This window comes from Chiroxiphia lanceolata, chromosome 4, assembly GCF_009829145.1.
Source record: "Chiroxiphia lanceolata isolate bChiLan1 chromosome 4, bChiLan1.pri, whole genome shotgun sequence".
In the NCBI taxonomy this organism is placed as follows: domain Eukaryota; kingdom Metazoa; phylum Chordata; class Aves; order Passeriformes; family Pipridae; genus Chiroxiphia; species Chiroxiphia lanceolata.
In genome coordinates, this window is record NC_045640.1 from 14,034,490 (window position 1) to 14,060,349 (window position 25,860).

General features: G+C 41.5%; 2 protein-coding genes across 3 annotated transcripts in view; one reads left to right on the plus strand and one right to left on the minus strand.

Annotated features, from left to right (window-relative positions):
- The window catches only part of STX18 (syntaxin 18), a 63,074-nt gene extending 61,160 nt beyond the window's left edge, over positions 1-1,914 (plus strand). Inside the window, exon 11 of the mRNA XM_032684666.1 lies at positions 301-1,914. Coding sequence (XP_032540557.1) covers positions 301-396 — 96 coding nt within the window. The 3' untranslated portion in view covers positions 397-1,914. The remainder of the gene's footprint in view (positions 1-300) is intronic.
- Positions 784-24,678, minus strand: NSG1 (neuronal vesicle trafficking associated 1). Of its 2 annotated transcripts, none has more exons than XM_032684668.1 (5): positions 24,447-24,678; positions 23,832-23,985; positions 19,983-20,099; positions 8,607-8,717; positions 784-3,459 (listed from the first exon to the last, which is right to left on the minus strand). In XM_032684668.1, the coding sequence occupies exons 2-5, from the start codon at positions 23,958-23,960 to the stop codon at positions 3,259-3,261; spliced, it is 558 nt and encodes a 185-aa protein (XP_032540559.1). In that variant the 5' UTR covers positions 23,961-23,985; positions 24,447-24,678; the 3' UTR covers positions 784-3,258. The 2 variants fall into 2 exon arrangements, with proteins under 2 accessions (XP_032540559.1, XP_032540558.1); XM_032684667.1 differs by having other exon boundaries at positions 23,832-23,982; positions 24,447-24,674.
- Between the last annotated feature and the right edge of the window lie 1,182 nt (positions 24,679-25,860).

Consider the following 25,860-nt stretch of genomic DNA (forward strand, 5'->3'; position numbering starts at 1 on the left):
AATGTCTGATTTGAAAATTTTGAGTGCGACTTCACTGATAAATCTAAAGAGGTACAGCCTATCTGACCTGTATTTATCTGAAATTAAGGGCAAATTATGTTACTTATCATAGAATCATAGAATCAGCCAGGTTGTAAAGGACCTCTGGGATCATCAAGTCCAACCCTTGATCCGCTACCACCGTGGTTACTTCTCACGTGGGAGGGAAGGGTGATGCCACTAACAGGCATCCTGGGTTGCCACTGTTGAAATTCTGTGTGTTTACTGGTGATGGTAACAGGGATAACCTTTTCCTCACAGGCCATCAAAAACAATGCTGGATTTAGAGTGTGGATCCTATTCTTCCTTGTGATGTGTTCATTTTCCTTGCTTTTCTTGGACTGGTATGATAATTAATTAAACATACTATTGTCTACGTGCTTTGTTTGTAAAACTTTTGACTTTTTTTTTCAATGGAGTTGGGTATATGGCATACCTACATATTTTATGCATTTTTCATACCTCTATGATGGAAATATTTTCCAAGAAATAAGTGTGTGCATATATCCATTAGTGCAGAGGGAACTGACAGCCTTCATTTTAAATCCATTTGTCAAATATAAAACCACGCTTAATCCTTCGGAGAACACTCTTTAAAAGGGCTGGGAAGAAAGCTACAAGCTGGAGCAGAGCTAATGGAAGAAAAAATAACAATACTGGTTTTGTCAGAGCCACCCACTTGTGATGTTGAAAGTCCAGCTCCCATCCCAGAGCGAGAGAGAAGTGTTACTGTGCAAAAGTATCTACACTGTCTCAGGCATTTATTTACCACTTCAGTACACAGTGATCACTTTGCACATCTATGACCTCTACTTCTAATCCTTTGAAACTACTTGACTGAGAAATCAGCTTGATTTTTTAGTAGCAATAATGATAAGGAGTCAACTAAAGAGCTTTACTTCTAGGTGAAAAGAGAGAATACAACATAGACAGATTGTGCAGTGAAACAGACGTTCTGGGATGCTGGAACAAAGCCGAAGGATGGACAGTATTAAAGTCCAAGTACTAAAACTGGGAGCAGTTTGTTAACTAAAAAAAAAATACCTCAAAACCAACTGTAGATAAGAATCAATAAACTCCCTCCTATTAAATCAGAGGAAAAATGGTTTTGAGTTCAAGAAGCATAAGCAATCTGCTTCTCCTAGACTGTATGGCTTACTAATTTTTATTGTTTGTTGTTAGGAGGAGAAAAAGAAGTTGTTTCTCATCAGTATTTACTTGTGCATTAAAATTTTTATTGTCCTAAATTTAAGGGGAAGAGATGTATCATGAATCATTTCTACGTAGGACAGTCTTGGGGAACAGATCTTTCCATCCTGTGAAATCTGAATGTCCTCTGTAAATACGCTGGGATGAAATGTGTGTGGTTTCATATCTCTTCTGAAATGTATATCTCTATACATTATATGCAACAAGCAGCATCACTCTTATTCTTTACTCTGCACAGAGTGAAAATGTCAAAAGTTACATGTGAATTAATTACATTCAATAAAGCAGATGCCTGTTAAAAATTGCAAACATGGTATGTGTTGAAGATCTTAACATAAGCTTGATATTTTTAAATGCAAAGAAAAAAACTGGCACATAATTTATTGCTTTTGATGCATTCCACATACCACGATGACTTAATATATTAACAGCCTTTTAGAGCTGCACTGTGATGCACATTTCATTATCAAGCCTTGAGCATTGAGTCATAATGGTTATTTTTACTGTATTGGAATGAAAGGCTTTGATAAAGCAATTTTGCTGGAAAGAAACAGAAGTAGAGCTGACCATGTTTGTTCTACTACTGATCTTGAGAAATAGCCTATACTGATGTTTCCCTTTCAATTTTTTAATAGACTCTACCAAAAAAAATAAAAAGGAACTTTTGACATGTCCACTACCCCTTGTCCCATTCAAGTAACATGAACAAAAAGGTGACTTGCTTGCCTAGATGCTTCACACACTTATTTTGTATGTTAAATTAATAATGTCCTTTTGTAATGTATATTTAAGATTTATAATAAAAATGAAAACATGATTTCACACAAAGAATAGGTAAGTTTGTAATTACAATGGAACTTTAACGTGCATCCACAATACTATATTCTTCTACGTCTTTTCCCCTCCCAAGCCATACACAAACAGTTCTACTCCTCACTCTGTTTCACATGTAGCTTCAAAACAGCCAGTTGTGGTATCTAATACGCTACTGTTTCACTTGTGATGCTCTGTGTTTTAAAAAGTATCAAACTGCAAACCATACATAAACAGAAAGCTCTTTCTAATTAATAAGAAGGGAAAATGTGAATGTAATACAGGAGAAAATTTAGACATATTACTCCCTCAGTTGTATCCAACAAATGACATAGTAGACTACATGTACTCTTAATGTATGATCAAAAGATCATCAAAAGATGTCATTTCTCATGAACTGTATAGTTTTTACACTATCCTTGACACCCACCACTAAAACTGTCGGGTGTTTTTCCAATATGTCTATCTAGTTTGTGTTTCAGTGCACATCCTTACCAAGATGCTAAAGCCACAGTGGAAATGCAGTTAAATCCTGTTGACAGCAATAAGAAAACATTGAGCATGCCTTGTTGCAGAGAACTTCATTATCACTTACAAATAAACAACAGTAAAGGAAACATAAGGAAAAATGCGACCTGACAGTTTCTTTCTCCATACAAGTCATTACATTACGCCCCCGACATCAGTGCTGACTACCGTTCTTGCTTGAGCCCAAACTAAATATTACTTACAGCTTTCAGCTAAACAAGAGATCACTCTAGTTATGGCTGGGGTGTTTCAGTTTGCAAAATGACAAAGAGAATTAAAAAACTTAACAAATTAAGTATCTGTTCAGACAACAGAACACATCATTTATCTAAGGTCCAAGCCCTGAAAATCCAGTGATGAAATCTATCAGTATCCAATAAACTGCAAGAACATATCTTAGCATTGGATTCTTTTAACATTGAAAATGGTGTCAAAGCTCTACAGCAATGCTGATATGCACCTGGGGTTATGCCCATGAATGTTCTGCAGCAAGTTTTTGTTTTGGTTTTTTTTTTGTTTTTTTTTTGCAAAGCAGTATCAGCAAACAGAAGCAATTGCACCATAAACATGAGTAACCTCTAAATTATTCATAATTATATTCAATGAAAAGTTCCTTGAAGTCCCTTAGTTACCTTCAAATTACATATTTTTAATAATTCGCTTATCATACTAAGCTGATTTCTCAGCAGCTTCAGTCTCCTGTTCAGACAGTTTCTCTTCTGACAGTACTGTCATCCACGGGGACACGGAGCGCGTGATGGTTTGTTTGGCCAGGTTGTAGTGGTTTATGACTGTGTAAAATTTCCCTCGAGCGTTGGAGTCTTGTTCAGAGTAGTAGTTTTCCAACCCAGCTGGAATGCACTGATTATTCTGAAAGGAAAATCCATCTCTTAGATTGCAGATACAGCCCCACACACACCAGCAGCAGATTAGGGTTCTTTTTCTCCTTTTATTTTCAGTCTAAGCCAACAGTCACATTCTGTGAGTCAAGATGCAATACACAGCAATTAACTACAGTGTTGTCCTACTGTGTTCAAAATGTTCTTCCCTGCACTCCTTAAACTATTCATGCATTTGCCAGGAAGACCAATCTGGGTTTATATGCCAGCATAATTAACGTAACACGCTTGCCTAAAATTATTTTTAAAGTTTTCAGTCTCTAGTTCCAGCCATATTTTGCTGTTTTTTCTTGCCCACTTACTTCCAGCTGGTTGATTTACAATTACAGCTGTCTGTATCCTGCCATTAGATTAACTTCAGGCAATTTACTATGGTGTTTGCAGTCCAAGGGATGGAAATTAATACAGATATATTGGTGCCAGCGTATGAACAGTTTTACAGCCCAGTAACTAAGACATACAGGAAAACATTGCGGGTGGCCAAGCATATGCACAAGTGTGTACACACATAGAAAATACTTCACTCTTCGTCAGAAAGATGTAGCCAACAGCACGCTTTTAAAAAGCTCTCTGTAACTGTGGGACTACATTATTTCATTTCCCAGGAGTGCACGAGCACTGCACAGAACCTGCTACATGCTTAGAGCTTTGGAGAGTGAAAAAGGTGATTTAGAGGGTTAAATACTAAGTGGGATCCAAATTTTGCTGTCATCTTAAAACCCAAAGTGAGTGTGCCTGTGCAGTGCATTTGTCACAGGTCTTATCTAGCAACTGTTCCAGTGATGGTGAATTAAGAGCCTACAGAGAAGCTGGTTGCACTGAAGGAAAAAACGACTTGGACATATACTGTGACCCCTAAGTTTTGCCCCATAAGGTCATGGGGTCTCTCTGCAGGTCCTCTTTCCACACCAGCTAGTCCAGGCAGTCTTCCTTGATACCTCAGCATGTTGGGACAGTCACTTGAGCAAATGAATTGACTCTCTGTAAGCTATGAGTAGCTGCAGCTTCAGAAAAATAAGTTTAATCATTTCTACTCTGGCTCTTTTAAAAAGAAATTGGCTGTTCAGTCTTCCTTCTTCCAGCACCCGAGGACTAAAATTTATAGTATTATGGCACAGCAACTCTGAACTGCTACTGTTCTCCTACAGCTCAGCAAACGAAATTTAATACTGGAAATTTCTCAGCATAAAAACACGTGCAAAAATTCCATGGCTTTTAGGACCAGATGCTACCTCAACTGTGTCCACATTTACTTCTAAGTTCACTTTTGTCCTTGCCGACAAAAAGAAAAAGAGAAGTGGCATAAATAAGCATCAGGAACAACAGTTTCAACTGGTTAAAATCATACAGCACAAAAAGGAGGAAGATGCAGCAGACAGTCTTGGCTTAATACAAATTTTGCATCCTAAAAATGTTAGTGTGATAAAAAGGCATCAAAAGGTAGGAAAGAAAAAACGGAGACCTGCCAAAACAACAGGCCCATGGGTAGTCTTATGAAGCTGCCTGCCCCTGGGGAATTCAATCACATGGCACATTTGATGGCTCAAAGCAGCCTCACTGTCACAAAACTAACAGCCCTCCCACAGAGACAACACCTCACCGGCTTGAACCTGCGGGTGTGACGGAAGCCTTGAAGTGTGTCAGACTCAACAGTGCCCAAAGTTACCACATCCGCCCAGGTTCCCTTTATTTGTTATCTTATCTTTTGTCAAGGCAGCAGCTGGGGCAAATCTTCCCTCTCTGTTTTGTTGAAGTAGCACAACAAAGCAGAAGGGATTTAACCCCAGCTGAGCAGCACCTGTGCCCATTCAGCACTGTTTAAATCAGCAGAGGTTTTCAGCTGCAAGACTGGGACCTAGATTTATAAAAACATAACCCAGGAATCTGGAATAGAGCTATTTGATACACATGTTGAATTACATCAACATGCCATCTTCTGGAAGTATTATCCGTGCTTTATCTGGGATAACTGACACTAATGCTGATGTGATAAATGGCTAATAAGTATACAGATACAGACATATTTGTAGTGATTATTTCACCCAGTCATGGGATGTAGTCGCAATTCTAAATATTTAAAATGGGAGAAGGAACACAATCCATTGAGATAATGAAATCTGCCAAGGAAATTCAAGCAAATATAATTATTAGAGGTGAAGACAAGCCAAGATTGACAGTTTTAAAAATGCCACAGAATCCTTCGTTGCCTTTAGAAGCAATTTGCTTTGTAACAGGCAAAAATGACTCAGTAATGGGTTTTGGTTTGTTTTTTTTTTCGTAGTCACAAACATGCACAACATCTGACAGAAGAGCCTAAAGAAACACACAGCAGTTTCTATCTTGACTGCATTTTTGCTCTCAGGATTTTGCTCTTCTAGAAAAGATGGGAAAATCTCCCCTTTTACTCACTGCCCCTTGTGTTCTGCCCAGGAGCAGCCCCTTTGCTTAGTTCCCAGTCAAGGCAAGCCACGCAGCACCCAGTGACTGAGCTATGGGAACTGCTGCCAATTGTTATCGTGGCACTTGCCTAAGACTTTCAGCTATGCAGAACATTTCTCTCTATCCTTTTTGTTTGTTTCCATGGTTCCCAGGTGAGAGAATTAAGAAGGCCATGAGGAGAAAGTGAGATGCTCCACAGTCAGTCTCTTCTTTCTTTTAAAGCCCTTCAATTTTGGAAATTAGTTACGGGTTATGGCCTTGGATGCCAGAGAAACCCCTGGTTGCCAGTCTATATCTGGCTGAATTAAGATGACTCCTTTTGTTCCTTTGACATGAAGACCCCAGTGGTATTCTCTTATAAATAATATCTTCTGTCACGTTAACTTTGCTGGGTCAGTAATTCCCAATTACACAGATGATGCTGTGGTCTCCAGTGCACTGAAATGACTTCATGGTACTGTCCACAAGTCTGACAGAATGCAGGTGCGTTGGCAAAAAAAGCTGAAGGGTAACAGATATGGTACAGAGCATACTGATGTCCTGGAGAAATTCCTCCAGGATGTAAGTGCACTCAAGTTTTGAGTCTCACCAACAGGCAGTGAAGACTGCTCAGAGGAGCAATCAGTATAGCAGCAGTACTAGGGCTGTCTCAGCTTAAGCAAGCACAGAAATAAGGCTGGAGCAGGTTAAAACTGCTGCACAGAGGAAGATGAGCACCTTTTAAAATACACCCTCAAGTCCTGGAGGCGTAGGACAGCAGAACCGTTTGGAACTGCTCCATGTATGAGAGCATCAAAGCAGAGAAGAGCGAGTCTGACTCAGCTGCAATAGCTCAGCCTTTATGTAGAGATTCCTACAGAACCAGGCTTCCTGAGGCAGGGACACCTTTGCCCTTAACCAGGAAATCATATCAGCATCTGGACATCCAGGCCAGGAAATGTTGTTGAGTCTACCTAAGGATGAAGCCAGTCCACTGATACGCTGCTCACAAGGTGACAGATTTCATGTCTGCTAGGACATGTGTGCCAAGCTATGCCATGACATATCACAGACTCTCCCCGAAACAGATGCACAGGCAAACAAAAATTCATCTCAACATTGGTAGTTTCAGGCCTTGTGTCATTTGCCAAACTCTTTTTTTAGAGTTACATTACCAAAGATGCCGTGTCTTCTGGCATTATGCGATCAAGCAGCTCTAAGCAGCCTCCAAAAAAACACCAGGAGAGTAACCATAACGCAGCCCTGTGGACGTGCTGCACCTTAAAAACAGCACAAGCTATGGGACATTCTGCCTAACTTCTGTCCCAAACACAGGACCCTAAGGAAAGAAACACAACCAGACTCAGTGCAACTAAAATGTAGCTAAGAAACTGTTCTTCCCTTAAATATTGTGGCACTACCAAGAAAAGCCAAAAGAAGCCAGAAGGCTGCAACTCAAAGGAGAGGACAACCCGGTGCGAAAGGAAGCAGAAGCAGGAGACTGCTGCTAGACTTACACAGGAGCACATAACTAGCTGTTCCTGTCAAGTCAGGGTCACATCAAGACAAGTTTGGTAGGAACATATAGTCCATATTCCAAATTCCTCTATGCCAAGAGAGCTTAGGGGGGGGAAGAAAGGGCTACTGGGCTATTGTCCCACGAGACATGAGCACAGAAGGGTTTCAGTGCTTGTCTAAGACAACACAAAAAACCAACAGCAGAACTGAAAGCTGATCTCCTGAGTTACAGCCAAGTATTCTAACCACAGTATCTTTTGCTGGGAAAGTAGTAACCAACTGAATGCTTGAAGCTAAATTAATCCAACAGGGCATCACTGATTATAATTTTGGACTAGATTCTTGTAAGATATTTATGTGCCTGCAGTGACAGATAGAAATCCTGAATTGTCAAGTAGTTCCTTTTGAAGTTCATACTGGGTACCCATTTGATTCATTATGTGACTAAATATTTTTAGAAAATTAGAGGGAAGACTGCCATCATCACTGCTACTTTTCTTATCTAATTACAGCCAAGTTCAACCCTGCTAAATTTACAACAGAAATCAATGTTACTTTTCTGACTTTCAGCCCAGGTCATAACTGAGGAGCCAGCACTACCACCTCACATAAATTAAGTCAGCCCAGCCTCTCTTTTGGTTAGAACCAGTATTTTTTTCCAATAAATGTATTTTCTCTTTTTTGGCATCACTTTTGGCCGGTGGCAGTAGGGCTCGGAGGTCACCGTTCTAGAACAAGAAGTTCTTCCTACAAAAATAACCCTCATGTAACTCTACTACTCTTAATGAGAACATCACTCTACTGTTTCTCTGACACATATTCCAGAATTTTTTTTCTCCAGGTTTTATCATTCTCTTATTTTGGAAGACCATTCAACATTAAACCATATGACCCTTAAATGAGGGCTTTGTCTGGACAACTGCAGATGAAGTCTGAAGGACACCAGTGTTTGGATTTTTGCGATATTTTCAATGTTTAAAGCATTAGCAAAATAAAAACATTATTAATACTGTGCAATAGTACAACCTCAGTTAATAAGAAAAACGTAGCAGGAAGCACACTAACCTATGAGAAGAATCACAAAATTCTGTGCAGTACAGCATGACTTAATCAAGGTTATGCACAGAACAACACGGAATATTACATACTCTCCTGTGTTTCTAGACCGGGTGTGCAATTTACCTTGAAAACAAATCCTTCCGGACAGGTGTGATCATACTTGTAAACCTTGTAGACTACCAGAAATACAACACACGTTAAGAACGCAAGGGCAAAAAGGACCAGCACAGTTACCTGTAAAGAAAAATAAAACACTTATGTTAGCAATGCACTGCTTATTATACTGCTCCTTGTTACTGCAGGCAGCAGCAGCCAGCTATGAATGCACTTTACAGTAAAATCAAGCCAAGGATAAAACAAGCTGCTGAATTATGGAGGGAGAACAGGGAAGCAGCACATAAGTGCTTCTACCTCCCTCTTCTCAGAGAAGAAAGCAGATCATCTGGTCAGTGGCCCACTGTCTCTGGACTGCAAGGCTTTTTTTGATTGCATTTCTGTTTAGGGCACACATGAGGCCAGAAGGACACAGCAAGGTAACTTGGGTCTGCTGGTTTTTTCAGTATTTGGATGATGTAAGCATAAGTCTAGTTTATGTCAGCTGATAGACATGTTTGTTTTCCCTGTGCCTGTCCAAGAATGGAGTCAGGTGACAGTAAGTTAGCACAGGTGTCATCCAGATAATACAAAGGTGACTCTTTCAGGGCATGGAGAAAGTAATGTCTGCAGTCTCTTGGTAAGATCAGAGTTTGTTGTGCCTGCTCTGAACATATGGATAGTTACACCAGTAGTTCTGCATGCTTGGTTGCTCACTGCTCCTTGATTTCTAAGTTGAAACAGTACTACTTCATCACACAGAGACTGTACAGGAGTAGTTCGCTGCCAGATCCGTAAGGGAATACACCATGTTCAACACTGGGAGAGCCTGGAGGAGCTCTGTTGCACCTCTTTTCTCAGTGCTCACAGAGAAGCCACTACAGACTCCCTTACATGGCACTGGCTATTCACCATATCCTTCAGTAGCTCTCTGGTCCTGAATTTGAGCTGGAGAAAAATCCAAGACACACTTAAAATCTGAACTCAGTGTCAGTATCAAGCTCACCTTTCCCAGACAAACTGAGCAGCTGGAGACCGGCAGCCTTTTAGGTGTGACAGGAGAGAGAACCACCTTCAGAATTCCATCACCCATCGACAAGAGAAAGCACAAATCTGGCCTAGTAGTTACACTGCAAAGCTCTCTAATTCAGACCCATTTTTCTGGAAAGTGTGAGCTGAGCAAATAGCATTCATTACCTGGGACAGTATCCCAGATGTGTAGTATTATTCTAAAACAACTACTGATAGACTAGTACCCCAAGGAGATTACACAGTAAGAGTGGTTGAGATTTATTTCCTGTTTGGCAAGTTAGAAAGTAAGCCAGCATGTGCTACAGCATAAGAAACAATAATAAACAGAAACAAACAAGATTATGATTAATTTCTTAAACCAAAGTATAAAGTAATCTAAATTGTAAAGGAAATTGCAGAAGCCAGCTATATACACCTCCTAAAAAAAGAATTTAGGCATGTCAGGGTCAATTAATTGAAACAAGACTAATCTGATATTTGAGAAAGCAACAACAACAAGAAATTGTAGCTTTGCCTCTTGGTAAAAACAAGTCCCTTTATGATAAATCCCTGAACTAACAGATTTTGCAACACTGCAAACTGTGTGTGCCAGTGAGATTAGGACATTACAGGACTGCAACGAACTTTAGGGACTTCTCATGCTGTGGAAGCAAACTTCATCATGGGCAGACAACAGCGAGTGCTAAATGTCCTGGCTGAAACAAGGCTGGGAAGTATCTTGTGCTGCTGAAGCCAAGGATTTTTTAAGGATTTTTGATAGACAGAAAATAAGCATAAAAGAAAGGCTGGACTACAGGCAGGGAGAACTGCAGATCAAAAAGCAATTTAGCAGAAGAAATGCAGACATTAATGTAACAATGCTGTTAGAAATGAGACATGGAGCAAAGCACCTTTCCGATTAAATGTTCAGTTTCTCAACAGTCACTGGATTAAAAAAGAAAAATAATTCAATCATAATCAGCCTCTAAAAACTTCACACTGACGTGAATTTTTGTATCTAATTAGTCTTTCTCCGAGTTTATTACTCATTTGCAAACAGAAAAGTTAACATGGATAGATCACTCTGTCTTGCCAACCTAATGTTTTCTGCTTACATGTTTCATGTCTCAGAATATCCTGCACGAATCCAAGAGCTAAAGTACATTTTCACTTTCCTTTCTGGTTATTCTCTGTTTAATAACAAACAACATAACACAGACACGCCCCCATTTCTGGCCAAGCTACGCCTTAGCTCAACCCTTCTGGTAGGTTTATAATCAGGCTTCTCCCTTTATTCTTCTATGGTTGTGTTCTTCCTGTGCTTCCTCAGCTGTCCCACCCACACACATGTACAAGTGCACGTACATGTACCCTTCACACTTTGGCTTGGCCCAAACCTTGCATTCCACCCTCCAGGGCTCTCCCCTCCCCACAACTGAAATGAGCCTTATTCTTATTCTCTGTTCTCTCCCTCCAAATTTACCTTGCACTCCAGGCTCTAGAAAAATTGACCCTTCTCCCCTAAACCTGCAGTTCCCACTTGGGGAACTGCACCTCCTTAATGCCCTGCTGGTACCCCGTACCTGTACACAGATGCCCTGGGTCCTCCTGCCCCATGGGCCTCACCATGCCTGGGCCCCTGTGCAGGTCCACAGCCCGCTCTGTCTGCAGGGCTGTGGGCCCAAGGCCTTCCTCTTCTGAGCTCCAGAGCTGCTGGGCAGCATGGGCACATGAGGAACCAGAAAACAGGGAGCACTCCTCACCCAGCCCTGCAGATCTACAATATACACAGGGCCCTGTCCAATTTGCAGGTTTGGGTCATTCACTTCCCACTGACTCCAAGCACATGTTAGAATGTTCCTTTTGCTCTGACAGTGGCTGCTCTTTACCTCAGAGAAGAAAGGGAAAAGAGAGACTAGAGAGCTAGGATAGAAAAGCTAAAAGCCAGATGGGATTATTGCTGAAGCTTCTCATGCTCCACAAGACATACTCCACGCAGCCTTCAACAAAGACCGCTCTCTTTAGGAGCACAGGCCTGTGACACAGGACATGGACATCAAGCAGAACAATTGCTATGGCACAGATCAATTCAGCTCACATTTGTCTCTGCCACAGATAGGAGCAAACAGTTTTAAAATGTTTTGAAAAATATTCTCAAATCTTAAAGCATTTTAACCCTATTTCCTGGCCATTCTACTAGCAGGCAGTAGTAGAATTATAACAGCATTTCCCAGTTGTAACTATTCTAATATATAGATGAGGTCTCAGGAACATACCGAGACAACATACTAACAAGCTATTTTGTAACTGAGGATAAGTATTAGACAAAAGAAAAAGACTGTATTTCCACAATCACTGCAATATCACTCTGTTCAAAGCTCAAAAATTGTTTCAAAAAACAGTTACTTTCCAGAAGAGGACAAAAGCCCAGTGCTGGAGCCTGACAAGTTGCAGAGCCACAACCTCAGAGTCCATTTGCTGAGACCTGTTTTCAGTGACTGACATGGAGCTGTGAGTTCTCACAGCTCATACAAGTTCTTCCATTGCCACCCAGTAAGCCCCTGGGAAGAGCTTTCAGGGCTCCTGGTTCAAAATTTTCTCTCACTTACTGTATTTCCTGATGTTACTAATTTTGGTATTAACATGTAAATTTTTACTCTCATTATCTTCAATGATTTGCAATCACACTGCATTTGCAAATCCCTAATCAAGTAAGCTCTTGTCTCCTTCCTATTAGGAGAGAATCTCCCATCTCTTACCATCCTTCAGGATACGAGTAACTTCTATTTAAGGACAGTCACAGATGCAAATGACACAGATGGAATCCAGTGATGGATTTCTTTGCAAGGTGATCACAATCACCTGTTAATCTGATCTACTTCTCCCTTATAAACTGACAATCCTCTTTCTTCTAATAGCCATTTTTCTTCACTCTCAAAATAACCCACAGTGATGGTCCACAGTTGTCAGATCCCCATGTTCACTACAGTCAGCTTCTCTCCCCAGCCAGTAACATAGTGTAGCCTAAACTCTCTGCTTCACCTTCTGAGCCCTCTCCTACTGGATGCCTTTCAGAAATAAAAGCCTGGAAAAAGAGAAGGCAACAATCTGCTCTTCAGACCACAACCAACACCAACGCTGCCATTTTATTGCTTTCTTCCACAGCAACTTTGCATACCCGCTGTAACCTAAAGTTATTCTTGTCTTCCTACCAACACACTAACAGCAACTTGCCCTTTTCCTCTGTTCAAGGCAGGAGCAGATGCAATACATGCACAAGCACCACTCCCATTCTTCTGGAAGGAAATCTTGAACCTCTTCTCTCTTTGTTGTAGCCAGCTGGCAGTGCAGGACCACACACAGTGGGAGCAGAAGTCTTATGAATTACTATGAGCATTCACTGCCATGCAGATCCTGCAGAACTCCAAGGTGACTGTCACACTGCAAGAGTGATGGGCTTTTAAAATACTTTTCATTAAATAACTACAAGATAGGACAAACAACCATTTCTTTTAACTAGGAATTCTAAGTGTGGCTTTGCTTTCATCTTGAGTGTGACGTTTAAAGTTAGTTTTAAGGGGATCTGGCAGCAAAACGAAGTGAACAGAGAAGATGACAAGATACTATGTATGTGGCAGATTTCTGAATAGATTGAAAGTGAAGAGCAGAAGAAGGACAACGTCTAGCCAGAAGCCATTACAGTAATCGAAATGAGAGATGACTAATGAATGAACTAAGCATACCCACAGCAAAAAAACTTGTCTTCAGACTCTGTAAGTGGTTAGCTGAACAAATGAAACTCACCATATCTGACAACTACACTAACATGTAAGCAGGTTGTGATAAGGCCTTTACCATAAGATCTGCTAGGTCTTCCCTATCAGTCCATCCTACTTTGCCTCAGCTCTGAAACACTGCAAGCTGTATTCTTCTCTGCCTGGCTACTGCAGTCTCCTTCTTCCTTACTCCACTACTGTTGATTGGACTCCCTTTTTAATCAAGTTGCAATATTACAGCAAAATTCATCAATTGTACCAACAGTGCCTGTTTCTCTTCACATCCTTTCCTGGCTCCTGTCCCTTTCTGAACAAATTATGAATCATGTTTCAAGGCATGCACAAGTCTACTCCTTTTGCTCCTCTCAGCTCCATCCATTTTGCCTGTGTCCCACTGTCCCATTAAAGCCTGGGTACCATCCGTTTCTCCTCTGCCTTCACCTTTCTAATGCCGCCTCCTCTTGTCTGAAATTCTTCCATTAACCCACTCACACTGTGCTGCTTTGCACCACGCCTTCCTTCATGCTTTTCCTTCCATCAGCACACAAACCCACGTAGAAGCATTCCTGTTATTATGAGAGGTGGAACTAAGGTGGAACTAACAAGATATGCAGTAATTTTCACTGCTCAATCACTGCACTTGGTCACATCTCATCTCTGCATTATCTATTTCAACTCAGCCTCCTGGCAAAACAACTTTCATTTCTGATCTGTCTGTAAAGTGTGAGGTACAGACTTGATGACTGAACGAGAAGAGTGAAGACATACAGACACAGAGCACCTTTCATATGAAGTGATTTACAACCAATTTATGCTTTGCTCACCAGCTAAATGCAAAGACCTCAGGGGTGAAATACAGCAACTCTGTACAACCACTTAGGACAGGAAATTAAGATTATTGCTATTGAATTTAAACTACAAGAGAATTTTAGGCAGACAGACTGTAATTACAATAGATTGTGTCTGGCTACATCTCACAGACAAAAATTCGTAAAACACTGCACTGACTTCCCTGCAAATGGCTGTGACCTCCATTTCACCTCTCTCCCCTGAAATCCTGCATCTCCAGCTGCACAATGCCCTCTACCAGCACACTGGAGAACACCAAAATCAGCTCTCCACTTATCACTGCTTTTCAAAAACTATGTCCTTGTTTGCTATTACTTCAGCCTGCCTCTGGAAGTTTACATGAAAAATGTGTCTGAAACAATGCACTCAAGGATTAAAAAAGTTCAATTTGCAGGAAATGGCAACATAAAAGCAAAAAGAGAACCTTTACCTCTATACATGCAACATTTGACTCGTATTCATTTACTGAGCAATGCAAATTACACAGAACAACTTGGTACAATGTCCCATACTTTCCATGGGAATATATATACATATACAAGACAATCAGGTGCCTCGTTTCAAGAAGTGTATTTCTAACATCGTGTCATGTTTAGCTATATGACTGGTAGCCATCTATTAAACTCAACTTCTTCACCAGAACATTCCCATCAAACCTTTATGCTCAAAGAGGATGACAGTTTTGGGGCAGTCTGTATAGAAAAAGCAGGAGAAATCAAAAGACTGTCCTTCCCAAACAGAGATGACACAGAGAAGGAGAGAACTGTCTTGGATGTCTACCTGGAGATGATTGGGAGTAGCAGCAAGAAAGGCAGATAGATTCATGAGGACAGTAACAGAAAAGAAGCTACAAAATCAGCATTTATTAACTGCAACAGTGCAAGGCAACAGGACCAGTCTGCAAGGGAGTTGATTAATGAAACCTGAGGGACATACTGTTAGACAAAAACAAGTTAACAAGGCAGTGGCCTTGAGTTCCTAGCACTGTGGCTTAACTCAGCTGTTCATGACAACATTCCCATCACATGGCACCCTGTATTAGTTTCTTAACTACAGAGATCTGAGGAAGCAGTTCAAGAAGCCCTGTGGCACCAAGATAAGAATCTTACTACCTTCACATACAAACCCAGAAGATATTACTGAGGCCAGGATAAAGGCTGCTTAAGGTTACTACAGAAGAGGAAAGGCTATTTAAGTGATATATCTGGAGAGATCCAAAACATCTTTGTCAATGTCACTGGTTCTCTTCCAATAAAATGATTTCTAACAGAGCCAATAGCAGAGGAGACCTGACTAATAACAGGGAAGCCACTGTTAGGCCATTCACTTTATTTAAATCTTCTAGCTCTGACTGTAAAAATTCCTTTCAGCCAAAAATTTAGCAGGAGGATTGTCAATGCCATATCAGAGAGTATCAAATATTTAAGAAAAAAAAAAAGTGACAGTTGCCATGTACTGCCTTTGCATCGTTTTAAAATAGTAGTTACACTGAAAAAAGAACATCCTTTATTTTTCTTATTTTAAGCAATAAAGAAAAAATTCAAAGCCTGCCAAACACTTATACTTGTGAACAACTTTAATCCTGTGAGCAGTTCTACTGAAGAAACAGAACTACTGACAGTAAGTAAGTACCTGTCACTCATCCAGCCAAAGTGACAGACACACAATGTACTTAAGGAAGTGATATCCTGTACGGGAGACATCTCATGCACCTAACAGACTTTTAATGTGGGAGCAAAGAGCTACTCAACACACAAAGTAATCACACAGCAAGAGAGATCTATCTTCCTTGTCTCTGATTATTTTTGCAGCAATAGTAATTGTTGGCATTACTAAGAAGAGATACAAAAGTCTTGAGGCAGAAATATGCTTGAAGGATGCCCCTTTTAAGATAGAAAAAAAAAACTGAATAGTTAGATATATGTTGCATACATTTTTGCAGTCTTAAAATGACCAGGTAAAACTGCGAGAACTGATCTTGAAAGCAGTCTGAATTCCTCTTCCACAACCTCATGCAGACATTTCAACAACTGCTTGCTACTTGATAGTACATGGCTTGCACCATATGGTCTTACCACAGAAATAAGCTTCAGGCTTTGGCTCTGCAGTTAGGTGTATGTAGAGATGTCAAGGATAAAGTCTGAAGAACTGAACTGCCTTTCAATAGAACCAAAAGGCTGAAGGCATACTACAGCTTGGGTTTATTTAAGGGCTTAAAGTTTATAGGGAAACATAAGTGTTTGCTTTCAAAATACCTCTGAATCTTCTTTATTGAGATTTTCCCAAAGACAGAAAAAAAAAAAAGTCATGCATTGCTACAACAGACATTTTTTTAAATTGGTGTGTTTGTGCATAACTGTCAACTGTAGCCCAATTCAATGGGTGCCAGAACAGACATCCCACTACAAAATCCAACTGGAGGTTGTAAGAACACTGCTCTGTCAATGGGGGAAGCAAAGGTTTGGCCTTGGGTAACTCACACCATCAATTTTCTTCTGTCATAGCTTCCTCCTGTGTCCTGATTCACAAGGGTCCTTTGCAATGACATTTCCAGCCTTGTTGTGTTACTCTGTATAGCAGACAATTTACAGGAGGGAAAAATCTGCCTTGTTCAAAGTCGCTTTCCAGTTGTGAAGAACCAACTCCCCACATTAGCCTACACTTTCAAAGAACAAAAGCAAGACTTCTATGTCTCAATGGAAAATAATCTTCAGTGACAAATCACATCTTTCTTAGTCTGGTTAGTGCCATAAAACTAAATTAAGACAACAGGGTTCCCATAATCAGGAAATCTTCACATTCTTCTGAGATATTCTGATTTGAATTCAGAATGTCGCTTCATAGAAGAAAATTATACTTGCAGTTTTCTTTGTAAACATTCTCAGCTCTGTTGTAGTAACTGTGGTAATGTGGGCTGAATGCAGAAAATACATTTTGTAATTGATTATTCACCCAGGTGCTAAAACACCATCTACATGACATATGCACATGCTGGAGTTGCTTCATTTGTTATAATGTATAACTTCTCAAGAAGAACAGCTTTAGATGATTTGCACTGCTGAATCCCAAAACTGCAATCTGCTTTGTCCTTATTTAAGAAGTACATCCTAGAATACACATGTGAATTATTTGTAAATATGACTGACTGACTTGCTTTATTTTTAGCACAACATTTGGGCTGTGTCTTGTGGCAGGCTTGTGCATTGGTGATGTACAATACTGAAGTCATTAAAACAGCATCTGAAACTTTTCATGAACACGAGCCAAAGTCAATATCTCACCAGTTAAATAATGCATTTCATAATTATAGCAAATATTTAATTTTCAGACAAATATCTTTTTGCTCTCTCAGAATCAACATCAGCAGTTGACATGATGACTCACAATTAATAAGGACCCAGGAGAAAACCTCACACAATCGGTACTTTTCATCTACATATTTATGAAATGTCATAAATTATTCATCTAATATTTACTACTGGGAGTGGTAAATATGACAGTCATCCCTGCTGGAGAACCAGTCAGTTCTCTTTAAAATGTTTCAAGCAGCATAATTCAATTCTGAAACTTGCTATATGGAGATTAAGGGACATTTTTAGGACCTGAATGTTCTGCATGAACATTGTTTTCAATTAACTGAACCACAATTTTCCTAATTGATCAACCCCCACACTCTTCTTTAGAAGCCTAGACTTACAGCCACAGTGTGAATCACTCTGCAATTCCCAAGAGATACCAAATCTTACTGAAACCTCCCTCTGATGCAGTAGTTACCTAGCAGCAAAACCTAGCAACCCCATAGTATGAGATTAATCCCAGAATGATCATCATAAAGTAGTATCTAAACGATATTTTACTTAAGTATGCCATCCAAAAGTATATAAAAATGCAATGCAAAGATGCTCAGGCTTCTAACTGTTCAGCTATATATATTAGAAAAGACTACCCAACAGCATGACAAGCTTTTTTATTTGTTGTTCAGTAAGGTCTCATTTGCTCAGCTCTCTCAACAAAGACAGAAAAAAACAGATCTACATAGGGATGTGCAAACCACTTAGATGTGATTAAGATATCTTAATGTTCAAGCAATGAAACCCCTTAGTCCCTACAGCTAAAGCGTAAGTGCAAAATTCATCTGCTCAGCTGCTTGGAACCAAAGTCCTAGTAGGGTACTCAAACTTTCTCGCCTTTCTCTTCTACAACATAGCAAGCATTTTCCAGTCACCTCAGTGTGACCAGGACACACACAAAGACAACCAGACGTAAGTTCCCCTTGTTCTGAGCTGTCTAATTGCATTTTCCCAACCCTTGCCTGACAGGAAGGGGATTACTCTCAAGGACTGAGTGGTACTACGGTGCCAGGAGGACAAAGAGAGCATATTAGTCAGAATGTAGCATTTTCCCTGAGGGATAGGACATCCTTGCCCCAAATCAAGGAATAGAAAAAAATGGAAATAAGTTTCTTACCTGCTTAGTAAAACCCTACCACACCCCATATCATTTCTTCTTAGCTATCCAGGGTGGTTCCCCATATAGCTTACTGGGAACCTACATGCTTCACTGTGTGGCTGATGACTCCACCAGGTAACTGGCACTTAAAACATTTGTCGCGGCAACACTCTGCACAGTTCCTTTCCAAATATATTCTAATCCCTCCCTGAGCCTTCACTTTGTTTGTTTAGCATGCTCTGATTTCACTGAGAGCTGTATATACACTTCTGAAGGTCAGCTTGGGCCTGGGCAGCTTTTAGAACCACTGCTCAGGCATGACAAAACCATAATCTCTGGTGTGCCCTAAAATCTCCTATCATGCAGAGTTCAGAAGCATGCAATATAAAGAGAATCCACATCTCTACTGAATCTCTGTATTTCTCCCTCATACTAAATGTTAGGCTTTCCAAATATATTTGTACTTGCGCAGGGAAGAGTGTGGTTTCCTACTGTTTAAAAACGCTTTGGCATCCTTGGGTAAGATGCCAATTAAAAGCACTGAAAAGCTCCAGTCTTCCTTTGTTAAAAGAACAAGTAGGGAAGCATGAGTTGAAGTACCAACTTTCCTGTTTTGCTTTACTTACACAGAGCAGGAAAACCTATCTCCAGTGAGAAGGGGGAAATTCAATCTTTGCACCAGTTAAGCTCTCAGGTTTCCTACGGGACTACTGAAGGAAGCAACAGGGACACTAAAGAGTAAATCTGAGTCAGATTCTTGGTGAACTACCATCTGACAGTAAGAGTAGTCACCAAGCTTTACGATTTAATTGGACCAGGAAACCTGACAGCAGAGCTCTGGTATATACCCCTGAGCTGCCAAGTCATACGCTTAACCATAAAAAATACATAATGGACTATGACAGTGCTTTTAAGAGAATGGTTTGGCCACAGTGATAAATAAGAAGCCAAAAAGAAAATAAATGTTCTTGTGGTTCTTGTCCTTCAGCACAAACAGGAGTTTTATCCATGCCATGAGCACTACCTGTGTGCAGCCCGCAGACACCCCAGACAGCCATGTTCTGAAACCCACACACTGACAGAAACACCTTCTGAATTCATCTGCTAGAGAGGGATTACAAGCAATAATGCTTCAAGATTTGATTTTGTTTCTAATTGTTACATACTGAACTATTATAACACTGAATTTATTTTTCTCATGTCCAGCTATACCCACAACAGGCACTCTGTTACAGCCAGTTCTGACTTCAATCAGCAATTGATTTTAAGCAATTCTGTGAACACAACTGAGCTATTAACATCTTCAGACAGCACTGCTTACCTTAAATCTTTCTGAAACCCCTTCAGTGATGCTGATTGTGAATTCAGCTATTTTAGGAGTACGGAACTTTCCCTTCTTGCGATCAGGTTCATATTCTGTTTTTGTTTTGACCACAACCTTTAAGAAAAAAGTAAAAAAAAACTGTCAGCTGAAACTAGCCACAGAAACCTTAATTATTCTTTAACTCTTCTTTTACCTACAAGCACATCTAGCAAAATATTCCTCCCCCCTCTTTGTGTAATTCTTCTTTGAAAGCTGTAAATTATTATTTATTTTTCTGGCATATCAATCATTAACAAAGTTATCTCTTAAAGTGATCTTGATGGACCTACAGGAAGACTTGTTATACAACAGTTTCACAAACTTCCAGTTCTTTCATCTGTGGTGATACTGTGCTCCTGTACTAGGCAAGCATAGGTCAAATCCAAATCATGGTCCTTCTCACTTTGTATAGTCTGAAAACAGTCACCTCCACTTGCTTCAGGAAATCCCACTAATGGGATTTCAAACTGGAGACCAATAGGAGAAGATTACTGAAGAGGGCCCACAAAAATCCTGCAAGATGCCATGTTCTTTGATGGCAGGATCTTGAGTTCAGAAAAAATGAAATGACCCATCTAGTTGCTATTCACTATGTGATAGACTATGGCCTTTGGCACTCTTATATTCAACATCTAATTTCCGATTTATCAGCTGCAAGCAGCAAGATGCACACAAACCCTTGTGTTAATGAGATTGCTTCAAACACCCAAGGCTCTTCAACTTTAGTCTATCCCTTACTATGAACTACTGCCCCAAGCTGCACCATTTAGCACCTTACCTGTATTCCCAAAATATTCACTACGTCAGTCTAATCTCTACTATTCTCCTAGGCATTCTAATTGTACAAAATTTTCTCATACCTAACCTATTTGCCTCATTTTTGTCTTCTGCATTTTTCAGGATCTTTTTCTAAGTATCATTCTCGAGATAGGGTGCAGTTCATCATCCTGACAGCGCTATTACGATTTTTTCAATTTTCTCTGTTGTTCCAAGGAATAAATACCTACTCTTAGATTTTTAGAATCAAATTCTATCTTTAGCACAGCCCGTGGTATTAATAGCAAATACATTATCATAGAATCATAGAATGGCCTGGGTTGGAAGAGACCTTAAAGATGATCTAATTCCAAGGGCAGGGACACCTTCCACTAGACCAGGTTGCTCAGAGCTCCCTCCAGCCTGGCCTTGAACACTTCCAGGGATGGGGCATCCAGAGCTTCTCTGAGCAACCTGTTCCAGAGCTGCACCACCCTTAAAGGAAGGAACTTCTTCCTAATATCTAAACTAGACCTACACTCAGTTTGAATCCATTCCCCCTTGTCCTGTCACTACATGCCCTTGTAAAATAGTCTCTTTCCATCTCTCCAAAACTAACATTATGACACTCACAGGTAGCCAGGCATTGAAATTACAAGCTTTGGGTTCCCCTCTTCTCACTTCCTTGAATGGTACCTAGAATGTGTAACTGTACTAGAGTCAGTACCATAAAGCTTATTAGACACTTTGACAGCATTACACATATTTGTGCAGGACAGTGGTTTAGCAACTTCTTTACCTATTTTCAGCTATAATTAGTAAGATAGTAGTTATTACCTATTTTAACTTTATAACTGCCCAACAGCACCATGAAAGTAAACTGCCTGAAGAGTTCTGAAATGCTTTTTAACATTTTACTTACATTCCTCCCCCCTTTATGTTGCGTAATCTCAGGCAACTCAAATCACATTCAGCTGACACTGAATGTACAGTTCTAACTGCTTGGTTATGTAATGTCTTCTTTTGTTTAACATATCTGAATATGAATTTAAATCACTTCACCCCTTTAATTTAGAAACTGTCAAAATCATCAAATCCTTAGCGCTGTAGTCACTACTCTTCAAGAAGTTATGCTTCACTGCCATACTGGAGCCTTGTAAGTGAATAATAAGCATAGATATATGAAGTATGTACTCCTATTCATTATACATGAGTGTCTGCATACTTCAGAATTTGATCTGTGTGCCAATCTTTCCTTAATACTTTTTCTTCTTTTCACATCAGTTGCTCTGCTCCTGCCTTTGAGTCTGTACCAGTAAAGAGACACTGACATGACATGACTAACCACTTACAGAAGGAAACCAGCAGGACCAATAAATTCATGGCTTTAATTTTTCCCATGTTTGCAAAAGGAAAGAAAAACTAATACACAATTAGACAGTGGAGAGTAAAAAACCAATCAAATATTCCCTTATTTCAGCTTTTAGCCTAGCTGGACATTTGCTTTTATTCAAGGCAAATGCCATTAAAGGTGGGAGGAGTTCTGCCCCATTCTAGTAGGAGCCATAGGGCCGGCACAGAACCTCCTGAGCTCTCTACAGAGGCTCTGCTCAGGTTAAACCTATTACCATACAGATCCCTAGTTCAGACTTCTGCTTAGCAGTGCAGGAACATAATGAAATCCTTTGGACACTGGTCCCTTGTAATCGGTTATATCCAGTCACCAGTTGGCAGGCGTATCAGACGCTGTAAGACTTAACTTGTTTTAAAGCCTTAGGGTGCGATTTTGTCCTCAGTTACAAGATTTACACCCATGTAACTGAGGGCATAAAATGGACCCTCAGGCTCTCCAACAGCTGTTATGGCTTATTGCATTTATGCCTGCCAACTGGTCACCACACACAACACAGAATGGTGTTGATAGCAAATAAAATGGAGGTCAAAAAATTATTTGTATTGCCTACAAGCAACACTCTACCAAGGAAAATTTTACAAGCTAAAATTCTTTACCCTAAGATACTATTATCTGAATCTTTTTGAGCTTTGAGGAATGAATATATCTGTATGTATATGTATTCTATATATCCTGTAAATATCAGTTTAACCAGAAGTAGAATTGAATGTGTGGAAGGCCAAAAATAAAAACTGTATGAAGACCACAAAGCTTTTTTTGCCAGATGCATGTGAGAAATGTATAAGTAGGTATGCTATTAAAATACAATACTGAAAAACCTGAAAAGGTTATCCTACTGCTGTGTGCCTTACATGTAGTAACACTTACTGTATTCTTTATTGTGAGGACAATAAACATATTTATAGGCTATCACATCACCTTCCTAAAGCTTTAAAATTAAATCCTTAATAATTAAGCCATATAATAAGGAATGCAGGAAGCACACTTCTCTTCCAACCTGTAAGCACTCATTGGACTGTCCCCTTCCAACTACAGAGGATCTGAATCACCTATTTGGAGGTTTTTGAACCAAATAAATTGCCATGGAAAAAACTCAATGACCTATTCTCATCTATTTCAGCTTGTCTGGGGCTAGCATTAGTTTCCTACTGAAGCACAGAAGGAAGATGGAAGAGCTCTCTGTTGCCAGTCTGCCTGTCCCCATGTTGCAGAGAAATAAAGCAGGGCTTTATCCCCCAGTCAGAGAGGCATTTTCTGGACAGAGAAAATTCACATCATTCACACAAAATACACAGTACCTTACAAATAATAATAAAAAAAGAAAGATGCAGAATAGGAAGGGCTATGACAATACAGCACAGAGAAGCTTGCATTTATATGTCTATATGTTTCATACACAACACTGAAATCTATATATGCTTACTGCTAACATTTTGCACTGGTTTTTAATGCAAATCACTATTACTGGATTTTCATGAGTTTAACTTTTTTTTTTCCTCCAGATGGAACTAGCATCCTTTAAAGCACCCCAAATTTCTCGCCGTTTCTAAGCTGCTCATTACACATAACCTATTCTTTTGTTGTTTGCCTGTGATTTGGGTGTGATTCTCCAGGGTGGAAACTAAAGCCTACTGTACCTTATCAGGAGGTGGGAACTGGAGTTGATTGACATCCAGGGGTGTGATCAGGGGGATGGTGTCAAATCCATCCTCCAAAAGGGGCTGCTTTGTGCTCTTCTCGCTGAAATTATTCCCCAGTTTCACCATTCTTCCAGGATAGAGGGATTTTCTGCTAGCACACACGGACACACACGTACAGAAATGCAAAATATCACAAACCAGACCTTTCCCCAGTGAGTCAAAAATACCTTATGGCCAAAAAATAAAATAAAATAAATATGCCTTCGTCGCTGTGACTGGGTTAGGCTTTAGCGTTCTGCGAAGTAAGAACGATGGCCAAAGCTTCTACTATCGAAGTTAAAAAAAATAAAAATTAAAGAATAAACAGAACAAACAAAAACCCCACCATCACGCACACAAAAAAACACCCCAAAATCCGCGGCACGTCAGCCCGACGCGAGCGATGCTGCCCGCGCGGCCCGGTGCGGCATCGCCCCGCAGCCCGCGGGATGCGCAGAGCTCCGGAGCCCTCTCCCCGCGCCCCCTCCCCTGCCCGTGCCGTGCCGGAGGGCTCCCTGCTCCTTTCTCCCGGTCTCCCCTCCCCGGGGCAGGGGCAGCGCGGCCGCCACTCACCGCCGCGGCTCCCGGCCCTTCCTCGGGGGGCGTCGTTCGCCGCGGCCCGCGCAGCGATGGCGGAGCGGGGGGCGAGGCGGCGGCTCTCCCTCCGCGGGTGGCTCTGGGCGGCCGCAGAGCCGGGGCCGTGACGCAGCCGGCGCTTGGCTGAGGCAGCTCTGGAGCAGCAGCAGCACAAAGGGGCCCCGCGGGGACGAGCGGGCGGGCGGCTCCCCCCAGCCGGCGACTGGCGCAGCGGCAGCAGGTGGAGAAGGAGGCGGCGGCGGTGGGGGGGGACCGGCCGGGATGCGCCGCCCTCCGCGCCCCTCCCTCCCTCTTTGCCTCACGGTGCTGGGGGCGGTGGCTGCCCGTGCCCTGCGCCAACGGGGACCGGCGGAGCCGCCGCCCTGATCCCCTCGGCAGCCCCTTGCCCCGGGTCCGTGCGAGTCCTGGCCCTGGGGAGCCGCGGCAAGGGCAGCGTCGGTGCCGCGGTCGGGGAAACTGCGCTACATCAGGCGGCGGCGAGGGGACCCGGCCTCGCCCTGCCCGCCGCGCGGCGGGGCGCCGGCCCCTGAGGCGGGGGATGGCGGGGGCTGCTCCCTCTGGCCGCCTCAGCCGGGGGGCGATGGCCGGCTCTCCCCTTCCAGCCGCTCCCGCGGGGAAGGGACGAGCCGGGGCTGTGGGGACGGTGAGACCCCGTCCCCGCTCCGCAGAGCGGGGGGAACGCGAGCATCGGAACCGGCGCCCGCGTCACTTCAGGGCAAAGGCGTATTGCGGAGCCTGGCAGCTGAGCGGGAGAGGACATCTTACCAGCCCGGCTGGCTCGGGGCGGAAAAAAACCAATAAAAGTGATTCATATTCACTGCGCTGTCTCCTCTAACCTAAGGCAAACCATCATGCTCATCTTGTAGTCTTACAGGTGCATTGCTTTCCAGCCAGTGGAAAGAAAAGCGCTGTGGGCGATGCAACAAGTGACTGGGATGGTAGGCAGCTCTGAGAGAGAAGAGGCAGACAGGTGCTCAGCCTAGAGCCAGTTTTATGCTTCAAAACCAGCCAGCCTCTCCTCACAGATGACAGCATGAGCAGCCCTTCTGTGTGGCTTGTTCCAATTGCCCAATCCAACATGTGTTTCATTTTTCTGAGGTCAATGGTCTGTAATGATAGAGGCCCAGAGCTCCTTTCTGGCTGTGACATAAAGCAAGTCGTGTCTCCCACTGTGGATCATCCTGTCTATCTCATTTATTTCTCCCATCAGTGTTCCGTCCCGAGTAAATAAAGTGTAAAATAAGCTTGTCTTACCTGAGTAACATTTCATAAATCATACTTGTGTGTGTTAAATAGAAGAAAAAGTTTTTCATTTTATATAGAAAATTGCACCTGTAATTGGAAATGAAGGGGTTTCTCAGAAAACGGGAAACACTTGAATTATTTAATT